We start from the raw sequence: 25,586 nt of genomic DNA on the forward strand, positions 1-25,586 counted from the left end.
TCCAGCATCTTGTTTTGTTCCATGTATGAACTTCAATTCCTGCATTGATGTTTCAAATTGCTTTGGAATTCAAAATTTTGAATTACACGACATATTGTGATACGTATTGCAATACGGCCTTGTGCATTGTAAAATATTGTGATACACTTTACACATCCAATACACATCCCTTGTGTTAACATTGTGTTCCTTCTACTAAAGAAGTTGACATCCATAAATTTTCTTCCTTATTATCCATCAAATGTTTAAAATGGCATTTTCTGACTCCTTATTGTGCATCTTAACATGGTAATTTTGACAATTAAACTTTTTTCTGTGGCAGTGAATTAATAATTTAATATCGATATTTGTATTGATATATTATTGACATTAAGAATTCATCAACACATTGATATCATGAAATAAAATAACATCCCAAGAGCATAGTGCCACAGGAAACAAACTGTTACCATTTGGTGTAACCCAGAAGTGTGTGTATTGTGCTAGCAGGTCAGCAGATCCTGGCTGCTAAGGGAGGCAACTCTGTACCGCTGGTCTGGTGATCATGATATGAATATGTAAGCTAGGAAACATAATTGAAGTAGATGATAAAAAGTCAAATGAAATAATTAACTTAAAAAGAATATCTGAAGATACACGTTAAACAATATAATTTTGCAAAATAGTTGTTTATCACAATATCTTATCATCCCAGGTGCCAATATAACATCTAAAATTAATCATTTGTTGATCATCTGTATCCTGAGGTGGATGACTGACACTGTGTTTTCTAGCAACTCAATAACAAGTTTCAAAATGGCTGAAGAAGAGGAGCTTCAATTCAGTGTCAGAAATAATTGCCTGTCCGTCTGCCCATGGCTGCTAACTTTTCTGTCAGACTGCATAAAATGTTCCTGCACCTGTTCGACTGTTTGCAGATAATTTGAAGACTACTTATATATTCAGTTTTATCATAACTCCTCGTAGATTCTCAAGTGATTGTTAGCATTATTTCAACTGAAACAAGGTGCAACTTGTCTCTTATTCCTTGCGATTTTTTAATGTTCCTAATGTCTAAATGCAGGCAGGTAACTTTGAAGATTGGCAGGCAGCATTAATGGGTCACTCGCCCGACTGTCTTGTTGGGTTTTAATATTGTTTCATACCCGGCTTCAATTGCATCATCAGGCACATGGTGACTGTTTGTCTTGTAAGAGAATGAGGCAGTCAATGGCCATTACGCATCCCACTTGCCTTTTGAAACTGTTATTAGCCACAGGCAAGTAGGCTCGTTCTGATTTCTATTACTCACAGAGTCCCAAGCCGATCTCGAGAAGCCAGACAGCCCATGCGACATCTCTTACAGACAAGAATATTTCAATCTCTGTCTGCCCATACAACTCTCACATCTTCAACAAAGGCCCACATAAAAGTAAAAGGACTCTACACTTGAAAGTCTCGTACATTTCAAATGTTACACAACAATGCATAAAAGAAAGGCATAAAGGTCCTAATGCATCCTCCGATGTTGCCATGCCGCTGTTTTATTGTCGGCAATGTCGACTGCAGCTGGGTCTGGGGCTGACAAGATATGGAGGAGACTGAGAGTCACATAGTTAATGTCTGGCACTAAACTTCCATCATTTATCCCAGCACCACAAAGTCACCTCACAGAAATAGGAAATAACAGGAATAAATTATGTTACTTGTTTGCTGCTACTCCTGATCCTTACTGCACAGATAGATGGTCAGATACATTCAAGCTTGTTGTGTTCCTTACTGCATAGCATGACACACACAAATAGGAAATAATATATAAAATAATAATAATGTTCTGCAAGGGCGGATCAAGCAGTTTTTAAAGGGAGAAGTCCAAAATATCAAAATCCATTCTCGGATAACTTACTGCCTACAACATACTACATTTGGTTTCAAAAAGGGTGGGGTGGGGGGTCCGGACCCCTTGGACCCCTTGGACCCCTTGAACCCCACACTCGATACGCCTACGTTCTTGCTTCTTATCTAGTTCATAATTGGAATAAATGAGTGAGTATGGTTTTATGCCACTTTTAGCAATATCCCAGCAATATCCTGGGAGGAGCCAAGAAATAGGCTTCACACAATGTACTCGTTGGAAATCGAACCTGGGTCTTAGGCTTGACGAGCGAACGCTTTAACCACTTGGCTACCACCCCTCATAATTGCAATAATGAGCAATCCCTTCATATCTTCATACATCAGTTTTAATCAAGGATCTCTGAAACATGTCCATGCTGTATCTTTGCTGCACTGCTCCAAGAGAAATGTGTTTCAGAGATCTGGAATATATTTATAGTGTACATAGTATGTACATACGCTATCTTACGCTATCTGATATTTTCTTGCAATATTCAGATGTTTGCCAACAAAAGTTTAATTCAGTTAGATAAAAAGAAGATGGATGTCAATGGAGTGTGTTTAAATATTCTACAGGTCGATAGTTTCCTTTAAGCATCCATGCATTCGGTGTTCTGACATTCTCCCAGCCTTCACCATAAAGATGTATGAATAAGTCTACATAATCAATACATTTTAATATGATTGAAGAAATCTCAGTCCAATGTGACTGGAACTATCATAATACTGTAACATGACACGACCGATTGAAATAATGTCTACTGGCTATTCCCTTAACCACATTTATTTCTCCTTTGTCGCAGGATCCTAAAATTATTTCATTCTTGATCCAATATTATTTATGTTTTCTGTCTTAATCTTTCATTTTCTGCAACTTATTCCATAAAACAAATCACAGTTCTGTTTTTTTTGTTCAACAAACAACATTCTTGATATGAAAACTGTCCAGTTTATTTTACAAAATCAGAAACAAGTGAAATATTTCTAAGTTAGTGAGATGTAATAGTATGTATTTAGAAAGTTATGTCCCATCAAAAAGCCATTATTGTGAGAGGCTGTGCCTCTAGCGAGCCAAGTCGGCCATTGAGAGTGATGGCCCAGACAGGCCATAATCGTCCCGAGCCACAAGTTGAGCCCACTCTAGCCCACTCGACTCAAACATTGATTTAAGGTTTATAAGATAAAACAGTCCACGCGTTTTTCCTACAATCACTTCCAAGAGAAAAATTAATTATCTGAGGGACACGGCATGTTGCGAGTGAATCGTAAAGGAGCGTACAGCGACGGAGAGAAACCTTATTACATTTGTAATTTGCCGTGCACATTTGTGAAGCTTGAGAACCTTGCTGGTGGACTGTGTGGAGAGACATCAATCTCACATGGCAGTATTGACAAATGGACAGATTATTAATTTGCTAGAATTTCACAGCTAAATCACGGAATCATGAGTTTTGATCACATACTGATATGCATTAGTTTCACTTAGGAGTGTCGATCAGCTTGCTGCAAACGCTTGGGAAAAGCATTACTCTGCATCATCTGACTGGAAAATAGAGCTATCAGACTGTAACTAACTGAAAAACACACTCGAAAACACTTTGTTTATACAAGAGCTGCTCTGACCGTGTTCTCGCGAAGAAGCAGCTCCTGGGTAACAGAAAACCAACAGCTGTCTGAGATGGTAAAACGTTAACAAACATTCATTTAATACTTACAAAAATATACAGCATCAAATAATTAGCTGAAGAAATTGAATATTTGTGGAAATTATTCTTCCAAAGTACATTGAACATGTTGAAAAATGTTCAAACTTACATATTTCTCAATGATTTTTTTTTTTTGCAGGGGGCTTTTGACGCTGAGCAACCTTGATGTGACAGTTATTACAAGATGGTGAAACACTCTCTACTGATCAACAAATATGAAGGACAATAACATTATGTTAAAAAGAAAATGGAATGGGCATATGCTCACAGAATGAATGAGCTAGACCAAATAACTCAATTGTGATCAACATCTTCAAGAATATCCAGTCCAGGGAGACACAACTACCTACAGGAATCATACAAACCAAAGTATAAAATCTGCACAAACTGACACACGGATCGTAGTCTCATCACAATGATTCAAGAGTACATTATCGCCACCCATGACGATGGTCCTGTATCGGTGGAGAACTACACGTGGCAGCCGCCAACCCCAGTCGAACGCACTGAGGGCGCCATCTTGATCATGGTGGCAGTCATAGGCGGCCTTGGCAATCTGGTAACAATAGCAGCCATCTTTGTAATTCGTAGTTTCCGAAAGTCCTCCTCCGCTTTTCTCTGCCATCACTGCTTGCTGGACATAATCAAGTCGTTGATGTGTATTCCATTTGGTTACAGCTTGCTAATGAACACACATGTGAAATACTGTAACACTTTGGGGGCCTCGTACATCTTCCTGATGACGCTCACTGCCTACAACCTTCTCGCCATCCTCATCAACGAGGAGTACCAGTTGCAGGAGGGCAAACGCCAATCAAGGGGAGACTACTGCTGTATCATCTTCGGGCTCTTCATGATCTGGTTCACCACCATCCTCCTCCATCTTGGCGTCGTGTTCATCCCCGGTACCACCGAGTACAACAACGACATCGGCAGCTGTGTCTTCCTCTACGGCAAACCCAGCAACTACGTCATCCACGTTCTGTGGGTGCTGTTGGTGTCAGGAGCCTTGATGGTGTCTGTTATCAGTTTTGTGCAGTTTTATCGCAAGTTACATTCTCAGTCTAAATGTCACAGATGGACACTAATCCATCAGACGGTTTCCATGGAAATGAATGCAACTGATTCCTCAGATGATGAATATCACATAGAATTTGACGACATTGCCAAAAAGAAAGCTTTAAAGAATTTGAAGATCTACATGCGTCGAGTCGTCATGATGGTTATGATGGTGGGGTCGTACACCCTGTTCTGGTATCCGTTGTTTCTCCTCACACTGTTCGACATCCACTACTCCCAGCCGGCCTACGTGTACCGATACCTCACCATCTTCGCATGGACCCACCCTCTCACAACTCCCGTCTTCTGCGGCATGATATTATACGACCTTTTTCAACGTCAGACTCTCACGCGCGAGGTTTACAGCAACTCTCTGCCCTTGAAGACGTCCAGATCTAAAGAAGCGCTCCGACACAAGCTACATCAGAAGTACAAAGCATACGACACAGGATTCATGAACGAGAACTTTGAGTCAACGCCTTCCCATCAGCCACTGCGAGGCGGCACCACGAACGATGATCCTGATGGAAGTGACAACGAGAGATTCGCATCGTCTGAGCAACCGCTTACATTAAACTACGAGGGATCCACACTGATATTGTGAGAGGTGCGGCTGCAGTCAGTCAACAAATACTAACATTCCTTCAATATGGAACAGTCAAACCTGGATGTCTTGGCGACAATCATTACATCTGTGGCAGTCAGTAAACAAATACTAACATTCCTTCTCTATGGAACAACGACAGTGAAACCTGGATGTCTTGGCGACAATCTATACATCTGTGGCAGTCAGTCAACAAATACTAACATTCCTTCAATATGGAACAGTGAAATCTGGATGTCTTGGCGACAATCTATACATCTGTGGCAGTCAGTAAACAATACTAACATTCCTTCACTATGGAACGACAGTGAAACCTGGATGTCTTAGCGACAATCGATACATCTGTTGCAGTCAGTAAACAAATACTAACATTCCTTCATTATGGAACGACAGTGAAACCTGGATGTCTTGGCGACAATCTATACATCTGTCGCAGTCAGTAAACAAATACTAACAGTCCTTCACTATGGAACACAACGACAGTGAAAGGTGATGTCTTGGCGACAATCTATACATCTGTGGTAGTCAGTAAACAAAACTAACATTCTTTCACTATGGAACAACGACAGTGAAACCTGGATGTCTTTGGGACAATAAAATGCATCTGTTGCAGTCAATAAACAATACTAACCTTCATCCACTATGGAACACAACGACAGTGAAATCTGGATGTCTTGAGGACAATCTATACATCTGTTGCAGTCAGTAAACAAAACTAGCATTCCTTCATTAGGGAACCACAGTGAAACCTGGATGTCTTGGCGACAATCTATACATCTGTGGCAGTCAGTAAACAAATACTAACATTCCTTCACTATGGAACGACAGTGAAACCTGGATGTCTTGGCGACAATCGATACATCTGTTGCAGTCAGTAAACAAATACTAACATTCCTTCATTATGGAACGACAGTGAAACCTGGATGTCTTGGCGACAATCTATACATCTGTGGCAGTCAGTAAACAAATACTAACATTCCTTCACTATGGAACACAACGACAGTGAAAGGTGAATGTCTTGGAGACAATCTATACATCTGTGGCAGTCAGTAAACAAATACTAACATTCCTTCATTATGGAATGACAGTGAAACCTGGATGTCTTGGCGACAATCTATACATCTGTTGCAGTCAGTAAACAAATACTAACATTCCTTCATTATGGAACGACAGTGAAACCTGGATGTCTTGGCGACAATCTATACATCTGTTGCAGTCAGTAAACAAATACTAACATTCCTTCACTATGGAACACAACGACAGTGAAAGGTGATGTCTTGGCGACAATCTATACATCTGTGGTAGTCAGTAAACAAAACTAACATTCTTTCACTATGGAACAACGACAGTGAAACCTGGATGTCTTTGGGACAATAAAATGCATCTGTTGCAGTCAATAAACAATACTAACCTTCATCCACTATGGAACACAACGACAGTGAAATCTGGATGTCTTGAGGACAATCTATACATCTGTTGCAGTCAGTAAACAAAACTAGCATTCCTTCATTAGGGAACCACAGTGAAACCTGGATGTCTTGGCGACAATCTATACATCTGTGGCAGTCAGTAAACAAAACTAGCATTCCTTCACTAGGGAACGACAGTGAAACCTGGATGTCTTGGCGACAATCTATACATCTGTGGCAGTCAGTCAACAAATACTAACATTCCTTCACTATGGAACAACGACAGTGAAAGCTGGATGTTTTGAGGACAATCTATACATCTGTTGCAGTCAGTAAACAAATATGAACATTCCTTCACTATGGAACAGCGATAGTGAAAGCTGAATGTCTTGGGGACAATCTATACATATCAAAGAACCTGTTGTTGTTGTTGTTGTTGTTGTTGGGGCCTGTCTAGGGGATTGAGATAGAAACTGTAAACCAATGCTGGTTGTAAGAGGGGTTGTAATGGACAGGGTGGTCATTGAGGTTGATTGTGTGTCACTGCACCAAGATTAATATCAATACAATATCAATCACTAGATTGTCTAGTCCAGTACTGATTATTTACATGTCATATAAGCTGGAATGTTGCTGAGTGTTGCACTTAACAACACACAAAGAAACAATGCCACAGATTGTGCAGGGAAGCTACAGTTTCATTGACTTCCAACAAATGGAAGGAGCAAAAAAGGACGGCTTGTCGGATAAAAAACATCCCTGGCTTCTGTTACCCACAGCCAGTTGGGACAATAGACACGATAAGCCAGTGTTGATGCATTGGTTATACACAGGCACCATGTCCTGGACATTTCACTGGTGTCAAACCAACAGCCAGTTGGGACAATGGACACGATAAGCCAGTGTTGATGCATTGGCTATACACAGGCACCAAGTCCTGGACATTTCACTGGTGTCAAACCCACAGCCAGTTGGGACAACGGACACGATAAGCCAGTGTTGATGCATTGGCTATACACAGGCACCAAGTCCTGGACATTTCACTGGTGTCAAACCCACAGCCAGTTGGGACAACGGACACGATAAGCCAGTGTTGATGCATTGGCTATACACAGGCACCAAGTCCTGGACATTTCACTGGTGTCAAACCTACAGCCAGTTGGGACAACGGACACGATAAGCCAGTGTTGATGCATTGGCTATACACAGGCACCAAGTCCTGGACATTTCACTGGTGTCAAACCCACAGCCAGTTGGGACAACGGACACGATAAGCCAGTGTTGATGCATTGGCTATACACAGGCACCATGTCCTGGACATTTCACTGGTGTCAAACCCACAGCCAGTTGGGACAACAGACTCGATAAGCCTGTGTTGATGCATTGGCCATACACAGACACCATGTCCTGGACATTTCAGTGGTGTCAACATAGTGTGATCAGCAAACACACACACACAGGATGGCTGCACCACAAGACAGTGTGCGACTCCTGTGTGTCCCCTTGTACCAGAGACATTCACATATCATCATGGGAAGACTAATGTGGCCTGTCAGAAGCCATACATCCTATCTGACACCTTGTAAGGTATTATCTGTAAGCAGCCCGTTGTGGTTATTCAACAACATGGCTGCCATTGTTGCCTGATCAGCAGGTGTTGTAGCTGACATGAATAAAAGTATTATATTAGAAATCATCAATTCTCAGTTCAAGTATTTGTCAGTAGTAAGTGTTAAAATATATTCCAGCAAAATGCCTGCTGTGGAATGAGGGAATGTTGTTTATCACTGCACTCCAGTGACTACTCCGGTAGATGTGGGCACCAAGAGTGAGTGAGTGAGTGAGTGTTGTTGATCACTGCACTCAAGTGAATATTCCAGTAGACGTGGACACCAAGAGTGAGAGAGTGTGAGTGAGTGAGTGAGTGAGTGCGTGAAAGTTGTTTATCACTGCACTCCAGTGAATATTCCAGTAGACGTGGGCACCAAGAGTGAGTGAGTGAGTGAGTGAGTGAGTGAGTGCGTGAAAGTTGTTTATCACTGCACTCCAGTGAATATTCCAGTAGACGTGGGCACCAAGAGTGAGTGAGTGAGTGAGTGAGTGTGTGTTGTTTATCACTGCACTCCAGTGAATACTCCAGTAGACGTGGACACCTGGAGTGAGTGAGTGATTGAGTGTTGTTTATCACTGCACTCCAGTGTCTACTCCAGCAGATGTGGACACAAAGAGTGAGTGAGTGAGTGGGTGTTGTTTATCACTGCACTCCAGTGTCTACTCCAGCAGACGTGGACACCTAGAGTGAGTGAGTGAGTGAGTGTTGTTTATCACTGCACTCCAGTGTCTACTCCAGCAGACGTGGACACCTAGAGTGAGTGAGTGAGTGGGTGTTGTTTATCACTGCACTCCAGTGTCTACTCCAGCAGACGTGGACACCTAGAGTGAGTGAGTGAGTGAGTGAGTGTTGTTTATCACTGCACTCCAGTGTCTACTCCAGCAGACATGGACACAAAGAGTGAGTGAGTGAGTGGGTGTTGTTTATCACTGCACTCCAGTGTCTACTCCAGCAGATGTGGACACCTAGAGTGAGTGAGTGAGTGGGTGTTGTTTATCACTGCACTCCAGTGTCTACTCCAGCAGACGTGGGCACAAAGAGTGAGTGAGTGAGTGTTGTTTATCACTGCACTCCAGTGTCTACTCCAGCAGACGTGGACACCTAGAGTGAGTGAGTGAGTGAGTGTTGTTTATCACTGCACTCCACTGACTACTCCAGTAGATGTGGACACAAAGAGTGAGTGAGTGAGTGTTGTTTATCACTGCACTCCAGTGTCTACTCCAGCAGATGTGGACACCTAGAGTGAGTGAGTGAGTGGGTGTTGTTTATCACTGCACTCCAGTGTCTACTCCAGCAGACGTGGGCACAAAGAGTGAGTGAGTGGGTGTTGTTTATCACTGCACTCCAGTGTCTACTCCAGCAGACGTGGACACCTAGAGTGAGTGAGTGAGTGAGTGAGTGAGTGAGTGAGTGAGTGAGTGAGTGTTGTTTATCACTGAACTCCACTGACTACTCCAGTAGATGTGGACACAAAGAGTGAGTGAGTGAGTGAGTGTTGTTTATCACTGCACTCCAGTGTCTACTCCAGCAGACGTGGACACCTAGAGTGAGTGAGTGAGTGAGTGTTGTTTATCACTGCACTCCAGTGACTACTCCAGTAGATATGGACACAAAGCTTGGGCTGTAAACAATTTACCAATGTAAGAATCAAACCATGGTCTTCAGTGACGTGAGCAAACACTTAACCCACGGACCACCCAACAGAGTGACGAGAGTAAACACAGGAGCCGAGTGAGTGAGTGAGTTGGATGGGTGTATTGGTGAGTCTTGTTAAGCTCGTTGAACAGTATTGCAGTTATATCACGGCGTGTCAGCTAAATGTGGGAGGAAAACTCAAAGTGAAAAGATTACCACTTTGGTGCAACCTACGAGCAAGGAAAGTCACTTGTATTACATTACACTTGTATTTCGCCTGGTCCCACTGTATCAGCTGACTACCCAGGTAGTGGGAATGTTTTGTTTGTTTGTTTATTTGTTGTTTAACGCCGCACACAGCATCATTCCAGCTATATGAAGGCGTCTGTAAATAATCAAGTCTGGACCAGACAATCCAGTGATTAACATCATGAGCATTGATCCACGCAATTGGGATATGATGACATGCATCAACCAAGTCAGCAAGCCTGACCACTCGATCCCATTAGTCACCTCTTACGACAAGCATAGTTGCCTTTTACAGTAAGCATGAGTTGCTGAAGACCTATTCTACCCCGGATCTTCACGGGTCTAGTGGGAATGTAGAAGGGGCCCTGTTGGGGTGCTCACAGCTTTCCACAATCATGAATATAAGAGAAACTTACAGGAACAATAATACTCTCGGTTAATTCCCATTTTGTTTGTTTCTGAAATCAACATAGCATGAACGGCCATAAATCCTCTGCTGGATAATTATCAGAGAAGGAATAATTCAAGTCCCCCTTAAAATCTTATAAATAGAAATGAACACTATGGCATGAATGAGCATACTAAATAGACAGTCAGGAGGAAAAGTGTCCCTACCTGTTCAAATCCTCCCAGCAGTTCTGTGGTGTCCATGGCGCTGTTCATGGGCAGAACATGGAGCGTTGTGCCGGTCAGCTCCGACAGCAGACGTACCATGCTGGACTTCCCGCAGGACTGGGGGCCAACCTGACGCACAGACAGACGTTGAGTAAAACATGGAGACAAACAGGGGCTGGAGTTCCCGCAGGACTGGGGCCCAACCTGACACACAGACAGACGTCTAGTAAAACATGGAGACAAACAGGGGCTGGAGTTCCCGCAGGACTGGGGCCCAACCTGACACACAGACAGACGTCTAGTAAAACATGGAGACAAACAGGGGCTGCAGTTCCCGCAGGACTGGGGCCCAACCTGACACACACACAGACGTTGAGTAAAACATGGAGACAAACTGGGGCTGGAGTTCCCGCAGGACTGGGGCCCAACCTGACACACAGACAGACGTCTAGTAAAACATGGAGACAAACAGGGGCTGGAGTTCCCGCAGGACTGGGGCCCAACCTGACACACAGACAGACGTCGACTAAAACATGGAGACAAACAGGGGCTGGAGTTAACATCTCTTTCTATTGCAGGGCTAGATTTAAGGAACTTCATGTAACTTGCAGCAGGTGCATGCTGACATGAAAACCCAGTCGCACCAGGCAATTGTAAGGTTGCACTCTTGTCCCGTAAAGCTATCAAAGATGAAATATAGAAGCACAAACTGAACACGGTCATCTCAGATCTCTGATGACTGAGTGAGTGAGGTGTTACAACGTTTTTGCAATATTCCAGCAATATCATGGCGAGAGACACCTGAAATGAGTTTCACACATTGTACCCATGTTGGGAATCGAACCCGGGTCTTCGGCTGGACGAGCTAACGCTTTAACCACTAGGCTACCCAACCGCCCCCCTCTGAGGACTGTCATGATTTTACATAAATACTGCTGTGCAACGTAAAAGGATGTGCACATAATCTTGAAGGACCCACAGTTTGATGACGTCAAGCCCAAGAAAGTATGACAAATTACATATAACCGAGGAATTATTTATGTAGTGTTGTGTATAAAGCTAAGAGGTACTGTCTGTGAAAAGATAGTTGTGTAGAAATGTAATAGTCAGTTAGACACAAATTTGAATATTTTAACAAGCACTTGGTGCATGTAGAAATAGATTTTAAGGTTGCACTTTTCAATAATTGGTTGTACTGGTGCATGTTTTATATAGCTAAATCAAGCCCCTTATAATATTTCAGTCATAGTGAGTGAGTGAGTGAGTGAGTGAGTGAGTAAGTGACGTTTTATGCCACTTTTAGCAATATTCCAGCAATATAACGGCAGGGGACACCAGAAAGGGGCTTCACACATTGTACCCATGTCAGGAATTGAACCCGGGTCTCCTGGGGCCACTTGTACCCCTTGAGACAAATATGGACTACCTATTCCTACTATAAAAAACCCAGTTTACTCCAAGTAGTCATCTTTATACACTGGTTACCCCCCAGTTAAGGTATCTCCATCAACTTTGTTTGTTTGTTTGTTGTCGCACTCAACAATATTCCAGTTATATTATTCCAGCTATGTGATGGCGGTCTGTAAATAATTGAGTGTGGACCAGAAAATCCAGTGATTGATATCATAAGCATCGATCCACACAGTTGGGATACGATGACATGCATCAACCAAGTCAGTGAGTCTGACCACCTGATCCCGTTAAGTCACCTCTTACGACATTCATAGTCACCTTTTACAGCAAACATGGGTAGCTGAAGACCTATAGACATAATCTATCAAAAAGATTCCACATGAAAGCCCAACTCACCAGAACGGCCATCCAGTTCATCTGCACACACTTGGCGATGGACTCGAGTGGCTCCAGGTGATGATGCAACACCTGTAGCGACACCTGTCTGCCTGACGTGGGGTCACACGCTGACCTCCTCAAGAAGGCGTGGCCAATCTGGACCTGTCGGACACCCACACCGATGTAGCGGGAACCACCATACACCTCCTTCATGTTCAGCCCGGAGAAGTGGGTGTTGTACACTTCAGACACCTGGTGTCAACCATCAATACATTAAGTCACCTCCACACTTCGAACAATGCATGTTATCCACAGCCTCAAACAATTCCATCTGACAAATTCCTAAATAGAATTAGGCACTACTTTAGTATGTGGTTGTGTGCAAAGGTATACAAGAAGCTCTATCAAACATTCTTTAACTGTGCTCCAGGACTGAACTCAGAAGTGCTTCAGAGAAAAGACACATCCCAAACCCCTTCCCCTTCTTTTCAATGCAAATGTAACAAATACAGAAAACTACGATATAATGAACTCAAAGGGACCACTAAATTTAGTTTGTTATAACCGTAGTTCGTTGTAAGAATATATATATAGCATATATACAGTAAATGCAGAGGACCAAAAATCAGTTTGTTATTTCCGTCAGTTTGTTATAAGCGTGTTCATAATAAACACAGTTTACTGTAAAAATAACAACAAACTGACTCAATCTTTGCCTGACAAAAGCAAATTGTTTCCAAAAACTGTATCCACGCTAGGATCCAGTTACTATTTTAAATTCATTGTGGTAGGGAAAACAATGTTTATCTTGTCGTTGTTATGTTAATATCTAAAATGTAGTAGAAATATATCCATGCAATGATATTCGATAGAGTATCTCCTGATGGGAGCTTGACAAGTGGATTGTCAAGTCTAACTGATATTTTATGAATGCTTCAATCACTTAAAAAATCCTCCATGCCCAACATAGTACTTGTCTCTCAATTCACAGCTTCAATTATTGTGTCAGGGAATCCTGTAACAGGATTATTCCAATGGGAACAACAATAGTAGGCATGGCACTACTCTACAACAAAGCCAATCTCAGACTTCCAAACTCTCTGAGAATGAAACAGGCAGCCTGCTACCTTTTTAAGGGAGAAGAAGTTTGTCTTCTTGTTTTGGAATGTCTACAAGCAAAAAAATAATAAAATATTTTCATGCAGTGTCAGTTGACTGATGCATTTGACATTTAGAATTTAGTTAGTTTTTCCCCAGCAGTTGCCTACCTTTGCCTTGTCAGCCAATGTCCTCATCCGATCTGCATAGACCAGCCTTACATACTCTCCTGGGTCGAAATCTCCAGGCACCTGATTGGCCAGCAGCAACTCACACCAGCGGAACAAGTCCCGCAGATTGAATTCCCAGGGTCCTCCGCGGTGTCCCCACAAACCCTGCATCATCGTCTGGTTGTGAAGCTGGAATCATATCACAATAAACAACTGAAGAATAATATCCACTACCATTAATATCTCTATAAGTTCTAAGGACTGACTTACCTTTGATGAAAAAACAACACCTAAGAGAGCTGAAATTCACAGTGACCTAATATAATAACAGCCCATACCCAGTAGTAATAAACCGTATCACCATGGGTTGATGTTTTGTTTTTTGTTTGTGGTTTGTCAGCGATATTCCAGCTATATGACGGCAGTCTGTAAATAAATGAGTCTGGACCAGACAATCCAGTGATTGACATCATGAGCATCTATCCACACAATTATCATCGATAACAAGCATCAACCAAGTCAGTGAGCCTGACCACCCGATCCCGTTTGTCACCTTTTACAACAAGCATAGTCGCCTTTCACGGCAAGCATGGGTTGCTGAAGACCTATTCTAACCTGCATCTTCACGGGTCGATATCAGTGGAAACTTGAACAAATACAACATGTCTAATGTTTCCACTGAAGACAATCAATAAACAGTAATAACCAGTGTAAAAAGTACGGCTAACCTGTCTACGTGGCCAAGACAGTACTGATGTCATATGCCTGTGACATCATGGTAACCAATGACATCACAATGGTCTACAATATCTCCTGTGGAAGCCAGTTTTGGGTTACAAATTAGTACACTCAACAGCTGTGTGTTAGAACTTACCGCCATATTGAAGTCCACCATCGCTGTCAAGATGTCCCCCGAGATGACTGGGAACATGGACTCCGCAATAAACAACAGATCTCCCCTAGACAGTGGCTCTATGTATACCTGTAACATACACCACACAATTACATAAACACCTGTAACATACACCACACAATTACATAAACACCTGTTACATACACCATGTACACCACACAATTACATAAACACCTGTTACATACACCACACAATTACATAAACACCTGTTACATACACCACACAATTACATAAACACCTGTAACATACACCACACAATTACATAAACACCTGTTACATACACCACACAATTACATAAACACCTGTTACATACACCACACAATTACATAAACACCTGTTACATACACCACACAATTACATAAACACATGTTACATACACCACACAATTACACAAACACCTGTTACATACACCACACAATTACATAAACACCTGTTACATACACCACACAATTACATAAACACCTGTTACATACACCACACAATTACATAAACACCTATACACCACACAATTACATAAACACCTGTTACATACACCACACAAATACACAAACACCTGTTACATACACCACACAATTACATAAACACCTGTTACATACACCACACAATTACATAAACACCTGTAACATACACCACACAATTACATAAACACCTGTTACATACACCACACAATTACATAAACACCTGTTACATACACCACACAATTACATAAACACCTATACACCACACAATTACATAAACACCTGTAACATACACCACACAATTACATAAACACCTGTAACATACACCACACAATTACATAAACACCTGTTACATACACCACACAATTACATAAACACCTGTTACATACACCACACTATAAACACCATGCAATTAACCAACAATCATTATAGACAGTCAACATACATAGTCTCTAATCTGTGACAGATTGCCTTACTCAGTGTAGAAACATACAACCAAAATACTCTTGATGATGGGAAATTACTTTAGTGAACATATTGACGAATGAGCAAGGCTAGAAACATACAACCCAGAGACTCTTCACGACAGGAGTTAGAAATAACTTGAGTGAACCTATTGAGGAATGAGCAAGGCTAGAAACTTACAACCCAAACACTCTTCACAACGAGAGTAAAGACTTACTTGAGTGAACGTATTGACGAATAAGCGAGGCTAGAAACTTACAACCCAAACACTCTTCACAACGAGAGTTAATACTTACTTGAGTGAACCTATTGAGGAATGAGCGAGGCAGGCCCTTCCGTCCTCCCCCCTGGCTGAGGGGGTTCTGACAGGCAAACAGTCGCGTCTGCTCGTGTTGAATGGTGAATGTCTTGCCGAGTTCCGGGATGAACACCTCGGCTCTGTGGTCCAGACAGGCGTTCAGGCCCTCCAACACAGACTGGGAGGCCAGGTTCAGCTGTGAACCAAACAGCAACCTCAAAATATATTCTCAACCCTTTCTTAACTTCATTACCTTGATTCCAACAACTAACTGCATGATGTTATTGAACAATTATCTATAAGTAATAATATGGGTAGAACAGTTTCTGGCCAGAATAATTTTCAGCGCAGTGAGTGAATCCTCATATCAAGACCTCTTCATATCACACGAATATCATATGAAGACCAGTTGTATAAACAAAGACATAAACAAACAAGTAATTTCAATGTTAATCTCCATCATAGAAAAAACAAGAGTCATCGATATCACACGCAATTGTAAATACTTGTTGGTTTGGTTGGTTGGTTTGTTGGTTTATGCTGCACTCAGCAATACTCCAGCTATATGACGGCGGTCTGTACATAATCGAGTCTGGACCAGACAATCCAGTGATTGATATCATGAGCATCGATCCATGCAATTGGGATCGATGACATGCATCAACCAAGTCAGCGAGTCTGACCACCCGATCCCGTTAGCCACCTCTTACGACAAATATAGTCGCCTGTAAATACTTGCAGGGAATAGTCAACTAGTACAAAGGTAACGCTATTTTTCAGGGCATGATCATTTGCAGAAGCCCGAGGTGTTCCATTAACTGTTGAAAAGACTGAGGGCTTCTGCAAATGATCATGCCCTGAAAAATAGTGTTACCGTTATTATAGCTAAAATGGATGGAATTTTTATCAAATAAAAGGAAACAACAATATAGGTTTTGAAACATTTACCGCAATCAACACGAATGTCACTGACCCACTTTTACAAACATGGAAACGTCACAGAACAAACCAGATGACGTCAGTATTGTACGTGACGTCAGGTATCCCTATCCTATGATGCCACCTAACAACGTGCGCGATAATGGCCCGTCGTCAAGCAATATGAGGGCATTATCAAGTTACAGTGGCCCGCTGATTTCTGATAACAGTTTAATGATAATTCTATCCATTTTAGCCATAATTATATTTATTACATTACTACCACAATTATACTAAAAAATCCAAAACTATCAAAAGGCACCAGTTCATCTATGTGAGGACTTTGGTTAAGAAATATATGTTTTCAAAGATCTGCCCCGGAAATGACATCATGCAAAAACGGACAGATGCAGAGATGCACAGACAGTGTCCATTTCAATATCCCCTGCAAAACACTTTGTGGGGATAAATATCCTACTTGATATTGTATCCATTACCTGAAGGAAATTACACAACTTTTTTACCTTATGGAGTGTCAAAGTTCATATCTTCACTGGTATATTTTGAAATGTCCACTTGTTAAGACAAACATCTTGATCAGCAAGACAGCCAAATAATGGCTATGTAAGCAAGACATGAGAAGACATGTTAAAGGCAAAATATTGTCAATACATGAAGACACTCACCTCGTCCAGGACGACCCAGTGTCCAGCCTTCAGTGCCTGCAACAGGGGTCCGTCCCTCCACGCAAACCTCCCCCCCTCCGCACCCTCCACAGGGAGGTCAGCACCGAACAAGTCCGTCACATCCTACAACAAAAGACATCCACGTTGAAAAAGAATATTTTGTGTTTTGATAGTTTCTTTTTTGTTAAATGCAGACTTCAAAAAATAGTCCGGAACTAACAATCCAGTGATTGATATCATGATGAAACAATCCACGCCATAGGGGTGCAATGTTTCGCTGTCAACCAAGACACCAAGCCAGACCACCCAACCAATCAAGTCACCTCGATGCATGCTACAACCGGCATCAGTTGCTGTAATACCCACACGGAGGGAGCCCCTTGATGATTCTGGGGTAGAATAGGTATTCAGCAACCCATACTTCCCGGAAAGGCGACTATGCTTGTTGTAAAAGGCGACTAACAGGATCGGGTGGTCAGGTTCGCTGACTTGGTTTATACATGTCATCGATCCCAATTGCGTGGATCGATGCTCATGATGTCAATCACTGGATTGTCTGGTCCAGACTCGATTACTTTACAGACCGCCGTCATATAGCTGGAATATTGCTGAGTGCGGCGTTAAACAACAGACAAACAAACAAACAAACACACAGAGGGAATTAGAGACAACACTTATATGTAGTCATGGTCTGGTGTTCTTGACAGTCTCATTGGGCATTACAGATACACACATCAGCCAACACCTGTTCCTGTAATTATGAAGAACAAATCCACTCTCACACTGGAGGAAGTAAAGAATGGACAAGGTTTCATCTGCAGTCAGAAAGTACCAGCAATATGACGGTGGCCTGTATATAACTGAGTTCGAGCCAGGCAAAGCAAGGGTTCAGAGCAGGAACAAGGGTTCAGAGCAGGAACAAGGGTTTCAGAGCATGAACAAGGGTTCAGAGCATGAACAAGGGTTCAGAGCAAGAACAAGGGTTCAGAGCAAGAACAAGGGTTCAGAGCAGGAACAAGGGTTCAGAGCATGAACAAGGGTTTAAGAGCATGAACAAGGGTTCGGAGCACGAACAAGGGTTTCAGAGCATGAACAAGGATTTCAGAGCACGAACAAGGGTTCAGAGCACGAACACGGGTTTCAGAGCATGAACAAGGATTTCAGAGCATGAACAAGGGTTCAGAGCACAAACAAGGGTTCAGAGCACAAACACAGGTTCAGAGCATGAACAAGGGTTCAGAGTACAAACACGGGTTCAGAGCATGAACAAGGGTTCAGAGCAAGAACAAGGGTTCAGAGCAAGAACAAGGGTTCAGAGCAGGAACAAGGGTTCAGAGCATGAACAAGGGTTTCAGAGCATGAACAAGGGTTCAGAGCACGAACAAGGGTTTCAGAGCATGAACAAGGATTTCAGAGCATGAACAAGGGTTCAGAGCACAAACAAGGGTTCAGAGTACAAACACGGGTTCAGAGCATGAACAAGGGTTCAGAGCACGAACAAGGGTTCAGAGTACAAACACGGGTTCAGAGCATGAGCAAGGGTTTCAGAGCATGAACAAGGGTTTCAGAGCATGAACAAGGGTTCAGAGCACGAACAAGGGTTCAGAGCAGGAACAAGGGTTCAGAGCAGGAACAAGGGTTCAGAGTACAAACACGGGTTCAGAGCATGAGCAAGGGTTTCAGAGCATGAACAAGGGTTTCAGAGCATGAACAAGGATTCAGAGCAGGAACAAGGGTTCAGAGCAAGAACAAGGGTTCAGAGCAGGAACAAGGGTTCAGAGCATGAACAAGGGTTTCAGAGCATGAAGAGGGTTTCAGAGCATGAACAAGGGTTCAGAGCACAAACAAGGGTTTCAGAGCATGAACAAGGGTTCAGAGCATGAACAAGGGTTTCAGAGCAAGAACAATGGTTCAGAGCAGGAACAAGGATTCAGAGCATGAACAAGGGTTTCAGAGCACGAACAAGGGTTCAGAGTACAAACACGGGTTCAGAGCACGGACAAGGGTTTCAGAGCATGAACAAGGGTTCAGAGCACGAACAAGGGTTCAGAGCACGAACAAGGGTTTCAGAGCATGAACAAGGGTTCAGAGCACGAACAAGGGTTCAGAGTACAAACACGGGTTCAGAGCATGAGCAAGGGTTTCAGAGCATGAACAAGGGTTTCAGAGCATGAACAAGGGTTCAGAGCACAAACAAGGGTTCAGAGTACGAACAAGGGTTCAGAGCAGGAACAAGGGTTTCAGAGCATGAACAAGGGTTCAGAGCACAAACAAGGGTTTCAGAGCATGAACAAGGGTTCAGAGCACGAACAATGGTTCAGAGCAGGAACAAGGATTCAGAGCATGAACAAGGGTTTCAGAGCACGAACAAGGGTTCAGAGTACAAACACGGGTTCAGAGCACGGACAAGGGTTTCAGAGCATGAACAAGGGTTCAGAGCACGAACAAGGGTTCAGAGCACGAACAAGGGTTCAGAGCAGGAACAAGGGTTCAGAGTACGAACACGGGTTCAGAGCACGAACAAGGGTTTCAGAGCATGAACAAGGGTTCAGAGCACGAACAAGGGTTCAGAGCACAAACAAGGGTTTCAGAGCATGAACAAGGGTTCAGAGCACGAACAAGGGTTCAGAGTACAAACACGGGTTCAGAGCATGAGCAAGGGTTTCAGAGCATGAACAAGGGTTTCAGAGCATGAACAAGGGTTTCAGAGCACGAACAAGGGTTCAGAGTACAAACACGGGTTCAGAGCACGGACAAGGGTTTCAGAGCATGAACAAGGGTTCAGAGCACGAGCACAAACAAGGGTTCAGAGTACGAACACGGGTTCAGAGCACGATCAAGGGTTCAGAGTACGAACACGGGTTCAGAGCACGAACAAGGGTTCAGAGCATGAACAAGGGTTCAGAGCATGAACAAGGGTTCAGTGCATGAACAAGGGTTCAGAGCAGGAACAAGGGTTCAGAGCAGGAACAAGGGTTCAGAGCAGGAACAAGGGTTTCAGAGCATGAGCATGATCCACCCTGTTTAGATGTAATGACAACCACAGTGTTCCCGCTGGCTTTTGAAACTGCCAGTCCTTGTGGACTGGCAACTCTAAAAATTACCAGTCCCCACTAATTTTTGCCAGTCCCAACTTCAAAAAAATATAAAAAAAATATGAAAATTATCTAGTTTTAATTCTTTCAACATAATGTTCAGTGCAAAGATGTTGTCTATGAAGTAACTTAGTTAGATCTATACGTCATTCACACAAACTTCCATCACAATTTTCTCTTCTTCTTTTTTTAATATTTCGAGACTAAATGGATATTTAACCTAGAAATAGACAAGTGGAAACCCTGATGGTAACAGACAAGCTGACTTAGTTAAAAAAATGTACTTATATGAATATCACCGATGTTTTGTTGAACAACAAAGAATTCTTAGATACTTTATTTGCCGGTCCACAGGGACTGGCAGTGACATGAATTACCAGTCCAAGCTTAATTTTACCGGTAAAAAACTGGTAATTACCGGTGAACGGGACTCTGAACCAATTCAAAGTGTGATCAGCTGATCCCAATGGTCCTCTTTCAACAACAATTGGTGGCCTATTGTTTGGAATCACAACAAGGGTTCAGAGCAGGAACAAGGGTTCAGAGCAGGAACAAGGGTTCAGAGCATGAACAAGGGTTCAGAGCACAAACAAGGGTTTCAGAGCATGAACAAGGGTTCAGAGCACGAACAATGGTTCAGAGCAGGAACAAGGATTCAGAGCATGAACAAGGGTTTCAGAGCACGAACAAGGGTTCAGAGTACAAACACGGGTTCAGAGCACGGACAAGGGTTTCAGAACATGAAGAGGGTTTCAGAGCATGAACAAGGGTTCAGAGCACAAACAAGGGTTTCAGAGCATGAACAAGGGTTCAGAGCACGAACAATGGTTCAGAGCAGGAACAAGGATTCAGAGCATGAACAAGGGTTTCAGAGCACGAACAAGGGTTTCAGAGCATGAACAAGGGTTCAGAGCACAAACAAGGGTTCAGAGTACAAACACGGGTTCAGAGCATGAACAAGGGTTCAGAGCACGAACAAGGGTTCAGAGTACAAACACGGGTTCAGAGCATGAGCAAGGGTTTCAGAGCATGAACAAGGGTTTCAGAGCATGAACAAGGGTTCAGAGCACAAACAAGGGTTCAGAGTACGAACACGGGTTCAGAGCATGAACAAGGGTTTCAGAACATGAAGAGGGTTTCAGAGCATGAACAAGGGTTCAGAGCACAAACAAGGGTTTCAGAGCATGAACAAGGGTTCAGAGCACGAACAATGGTTCAGAGCAGGAACAAGGATTCAGAGCATGAACAAGGGTTTCAGAGCACGAACAAGGGTTCAGAGTACAAACACGGGTTCAGAGCACGGACAAGGGTTTCAGAGCATGAACAAGGGTTCAGAGCACGAGCACAAACAAGGGTTCAGAGTACGAACACGGGTTCAGAGCACGATCAAGGGTTCAGAGTACGAACACGGGTTCAGAGCACGAACAAGGGTTCAGAGCATGAACAAGGGTTCAGAGCATGAACAAGGGTTCAGTGCATGAACAAGGGTTCAGAGCAGGAACAAGGGTTCAGAGCAGGAACAAGGGTTCAGAGCAGGAACAAGGGTTTCAGAGCATGAGCATGATCCACCCTGTTTAGATGTAATGACAACCACAGTGTTCCCGCTGGCTTTTGAAACTGCCAGTCCTTGTGGACTGGCAACTCTAAAAATTACCAGTCCCCACTAATTTTTGCCAGTCCCAACTTCAAAAAAATATAAAAAAAATATGAAAATTATCTAGTTTTAATTCTTTCAACATAATGTTCAGTGCAAAGATGTTGTCTATGAAGTAACTTAGTTAGATCTATACGTCATTCACACAAACTTCCATCACAATTTTCTCTTCTTCTTTTTTTAATATTTCGAGACTAAATGGATATTTAACCTAGAAATAGACAAGTGGAAACCCTGATGGTAACAGACAAGCTGACTTAGTTAAAAAAATGTACTTATATGAATATCACCGATGTTTTGTTGAACAACAAAGAATTCTTAGATACTTTATTTGCCGGTCCACAGGGACTGGCAGTGACATGAATTACCAGTCCAAGCTTAATTTTACCGGTAAAAAACTGGTAATTACCGGTGAACGGGACTCTAAACCAATTCAAAGTGTGATCAGCTGATCCCAATGGTCCTCTTTCAACAACAATTGGTGGCCTATTGTTTGGAATCACAACAAGGGTTCAGAGCAGGAACAAGGGTTCAGAGCAGGAACAAGGGTTCAGAGCATGAACAAGGGTTCAGAGCACAAACAAGGGTTTCAGAGCATGAACAAGGGTTCAGAGCACGAACAATGGTTCAGAGCAGGAACAAGGATTCAGAGCATGAACAAGGGTTTCAGAGCACGAACAAGGGTTCAGAGTACAAACACGGGTTCAGAGCACGGACAAGGGTTTCAGAACATGAAGAGGGTTTCAGAGCATGAACAAGGGTTCAGAGCACAAACAAGGGTTTCAGAGCATGAACAAGGGTTTCAGAGCATGAACAAGGGTTCAGAGCACAAACAAGGGTTCAGAGTACGAACACGGGTTCAGAGCATGAACAAGGGTTTCAGAACATGAAGAGGGTTTCAGAGCATGAACAAGGGTTCAGAGCACAAACAAGGGTTTCAGAGCATGAACAAGGGTTCAGAGCACGAACAATGGTTCAGAGCAGGAACAAGGATTCAGAGCATGAACAAGGGTTTCAGAGCACGAACAAGGGTTCAGAGTACAAACACGGGTTCAGAGCACGGACAAGGGTTTCAGAGCATGAACAAGGGTTCAGAGCACGAGCACAAACAAGGGTTCAGAGTACGAACACGGGTTCAGAGCACGATCAAGGGTTCAGAGTACGAACACGGGTTCAGAGCACGAACAAGGGTTCAGAGCATGAACAAGGGTTCAGAGCATGAACAAGGGTTCAGTGCATGAACAAGGGTTCAGAGCAGGAACAAGGGTTCAGAGCAGGAACAAGGGTTTCAGAGCATGAGCATGATCCACCCTGTTTAGATGTAATGACAACCACAGTGTTCCCGCTGGCTTTTGAAACTGCCAGTCCTTGTGGACTGGCAACTCTAAAAATTACCAGTCCCCACTAATTTTTGCCAGTCCCAACTTTAAAAAAATATAAAAAAAATATGAAAATTATCTAGTTTTAATTCTTTCAACATAATGTTCAGTGCAAAGATGTTGTCTATGAAGTAACTTAGTTAGATCTATACGTCATTCACACAAACTTCCATCACAATTTTCTCTTCTTCTTTTTTTAATATTTCGAGACTAAATGGATATTTAACCTAGAAATAGACAAGTGGAAACCCTGATGGTAACAGACAAGCTGACTTAGTTAAAAAAATGTACTTATATGAATATCACCGATGTTTTGTTGAACAACAAGGAATTCTTAGATACTTTATTTGCCGGTCCACAGGGACTGGCAGTGACATGAATTACCAGTCCAAGCTTAATTTTACCGGTAAAAAACTGGTAATTACCGGTGAACGGGACTCTAAACCAATTCAAAGTGTGATCAGCTGATCCCAATGGTCCTCTTTCAACAACAATTGGTGGCCTATTGTTTGGAATCACAACAAGGGTTCAGAGCAGGAACAAGGGTTCAGAGCAGGAACAAGGGTTCAGAGCATGAACAAGGGTTCAGAGCACAAACAAGGGTTTCAGAGCATGAACAAGGGTTCAGAGCACGAACAATGGTTCAGAGCAGGAACAAGGATTCAGAGCATGAACAAGGGTTTCAGAGCACGAACAAGGGTTCAGAGTACAAACACGGGTTCAGAGCACGGACAAGGGTTTCAGAACATGAAGAGGGTTTCAGAGCATGAACAAGGGTTCAGAGCACAAACAAGGGTTTCAGAGCATGAACAAGGGTTCAGAGCACGAACAATGGTTCAGAGCAGGAACAAGGATTCAGAGCATGAACAAGGGTTTCAGAGCACGAACAAGGGTTTCAGAGCATGAACAAGGGTTCAGAGCACAAACAAGGGTTCAGAGTACAAACACGGGTTCAGAGCATGAACAAGGGTTCAGAGCACGAACAAGGGTTCAGAGTACAAACACGGGTTCAGAGCATGAGCAAGGGTTTCAGAGCATGAACAAGGGTTTCAGAGCATGAACAAGGGTTCAGAGCACAAACAAGGGTTCAGAGTACGAACACGGGTTCAGAGCATGAACAAGGGTTTCAGAACATGAAGAGGGTTTCAGAGCATGAACAAGGGTTCAGAGCACAAACAAGGGTTTCAGAGCATGAACAAGGGTTCAGAGCACGAACAATGGTTCAGAGCAGGAACAAGGATTCAGAGCATGAACAAGGGTTTCAGAGCACAAACAAGGGTTCAGAGTACAAACACGGGTTCAGAGCACGGACAAGGGTTTCAGAGCATGAACAAGGGTTCAGAGCACGAGCACAAACAAGGGTTCAGAGTACGAACACGGGTTCAGAGCACGATCAAGGGTTCAGAGTACGAACACAGGTTCAGAGCACGAACAAGGGTTCAGAGCATGAACAAGGGTTCAGAGCATGAACAAGGGTTCAGTGCATGAACAAGGGTTCAGAGCAGGAACAAGGGTTCAGAGCAGGAACAAGGGTTTCAGAGCATGAGCATGATCCACCCTGTTTAGATGTAATGACAACCACAGTGTTCCCGCTGGCTTTTGAAACTGCCAGTCCTTGTGGACTGGCAACTCTAAAAATTACCAGTCCCCACTAATTTTTGCCAGTCCCAACTTTAAAAAAATATAAAAAAAATATGAAAATTATCTAGTTTTAATTCTTTCAACATAATGTTCAGTGCAAAGATGTTGTCTATGAAGTAACTTAGTTAGATCTATACGTCATTCACACAAACTTCCATCACAATTTTCTCTTCTTCTTTTTTTAATATTTCGAGACTAAATGGATATTTAACCTAGAAATAGACAAGTGGAAACCCTGATGGTAACAGACAAGCTG

At 42.8% G+C, this 25,586-nt stretch overlaps 2 protein-coding genes across 2 annotated transcripts in view; one reads left to right on the forward strand and one right to left on the reverse strand.

Annotated features, from left to right (window-relative positions):
* Positions 1-25,586, reverse strand: part of LOC124140365 (midasin-like) — a 158,930-nt gene that overhangs the window by 103,432 nt on the left and 29,912 nt on the right. Inside the window, exons 34-39 of the mRNA XM_048384590.1 lie at positions 17,562-17,684; positions 15,956-16,153; positions 14,698-14,805; positions 13,824-14,012; positions 12,574-12,807; positions 10,765-10,893 (exon numbers count right to left, since the gene is read on the reverse strand). Coding sequence (XP_048240547.1) covers positions 10,765-10,893; positions 12,574-12,807; positions 13,824-14,012; positions 14,698-14,805; positions 15,956-16,153; positions 17,562-17,684 — 981 coding nt within the window. The remainder of the gene's footprint in view (positions 1-10,764; positions 10,894-12,573; positions 12,808-13,823; positions 14,013-14,697; positions 14,806-15,955; positions 16,154-17,561; positions 17,685-25,586) is intronic.
* Positions 3,728-8,349, forward strand: LOC125373488. Its single transcript, XM_048384591.1, has one exon. It carries the CDS (start codon positions 3,997-3,999, stop codon positions 5,242-5,244), a length of 1,248 nt encoding a protein of 415 aa, XP_048240548.1. The 5' UTR covers positions 3,728-3,996; the 3' UTR covers positions 5,245-8,349.

Source organism: Haliotis rufescens, unplaced genomic scaffold (genome assembly GCF_023055435.1).
Source record: "Haliotis rufescens isolate VD_foot unplaced genomic scaffold, xgHalRufe1.0.p SCAF_5, whole genome shotgun sequence".
In the NCBI taxonomy this organism is placed as follows: Eukaryota; Metazoa; Mollusca; class Gastropoda; order Lepetellida; family Haliotidae; genus Haliotis; species Haliotis rufescens.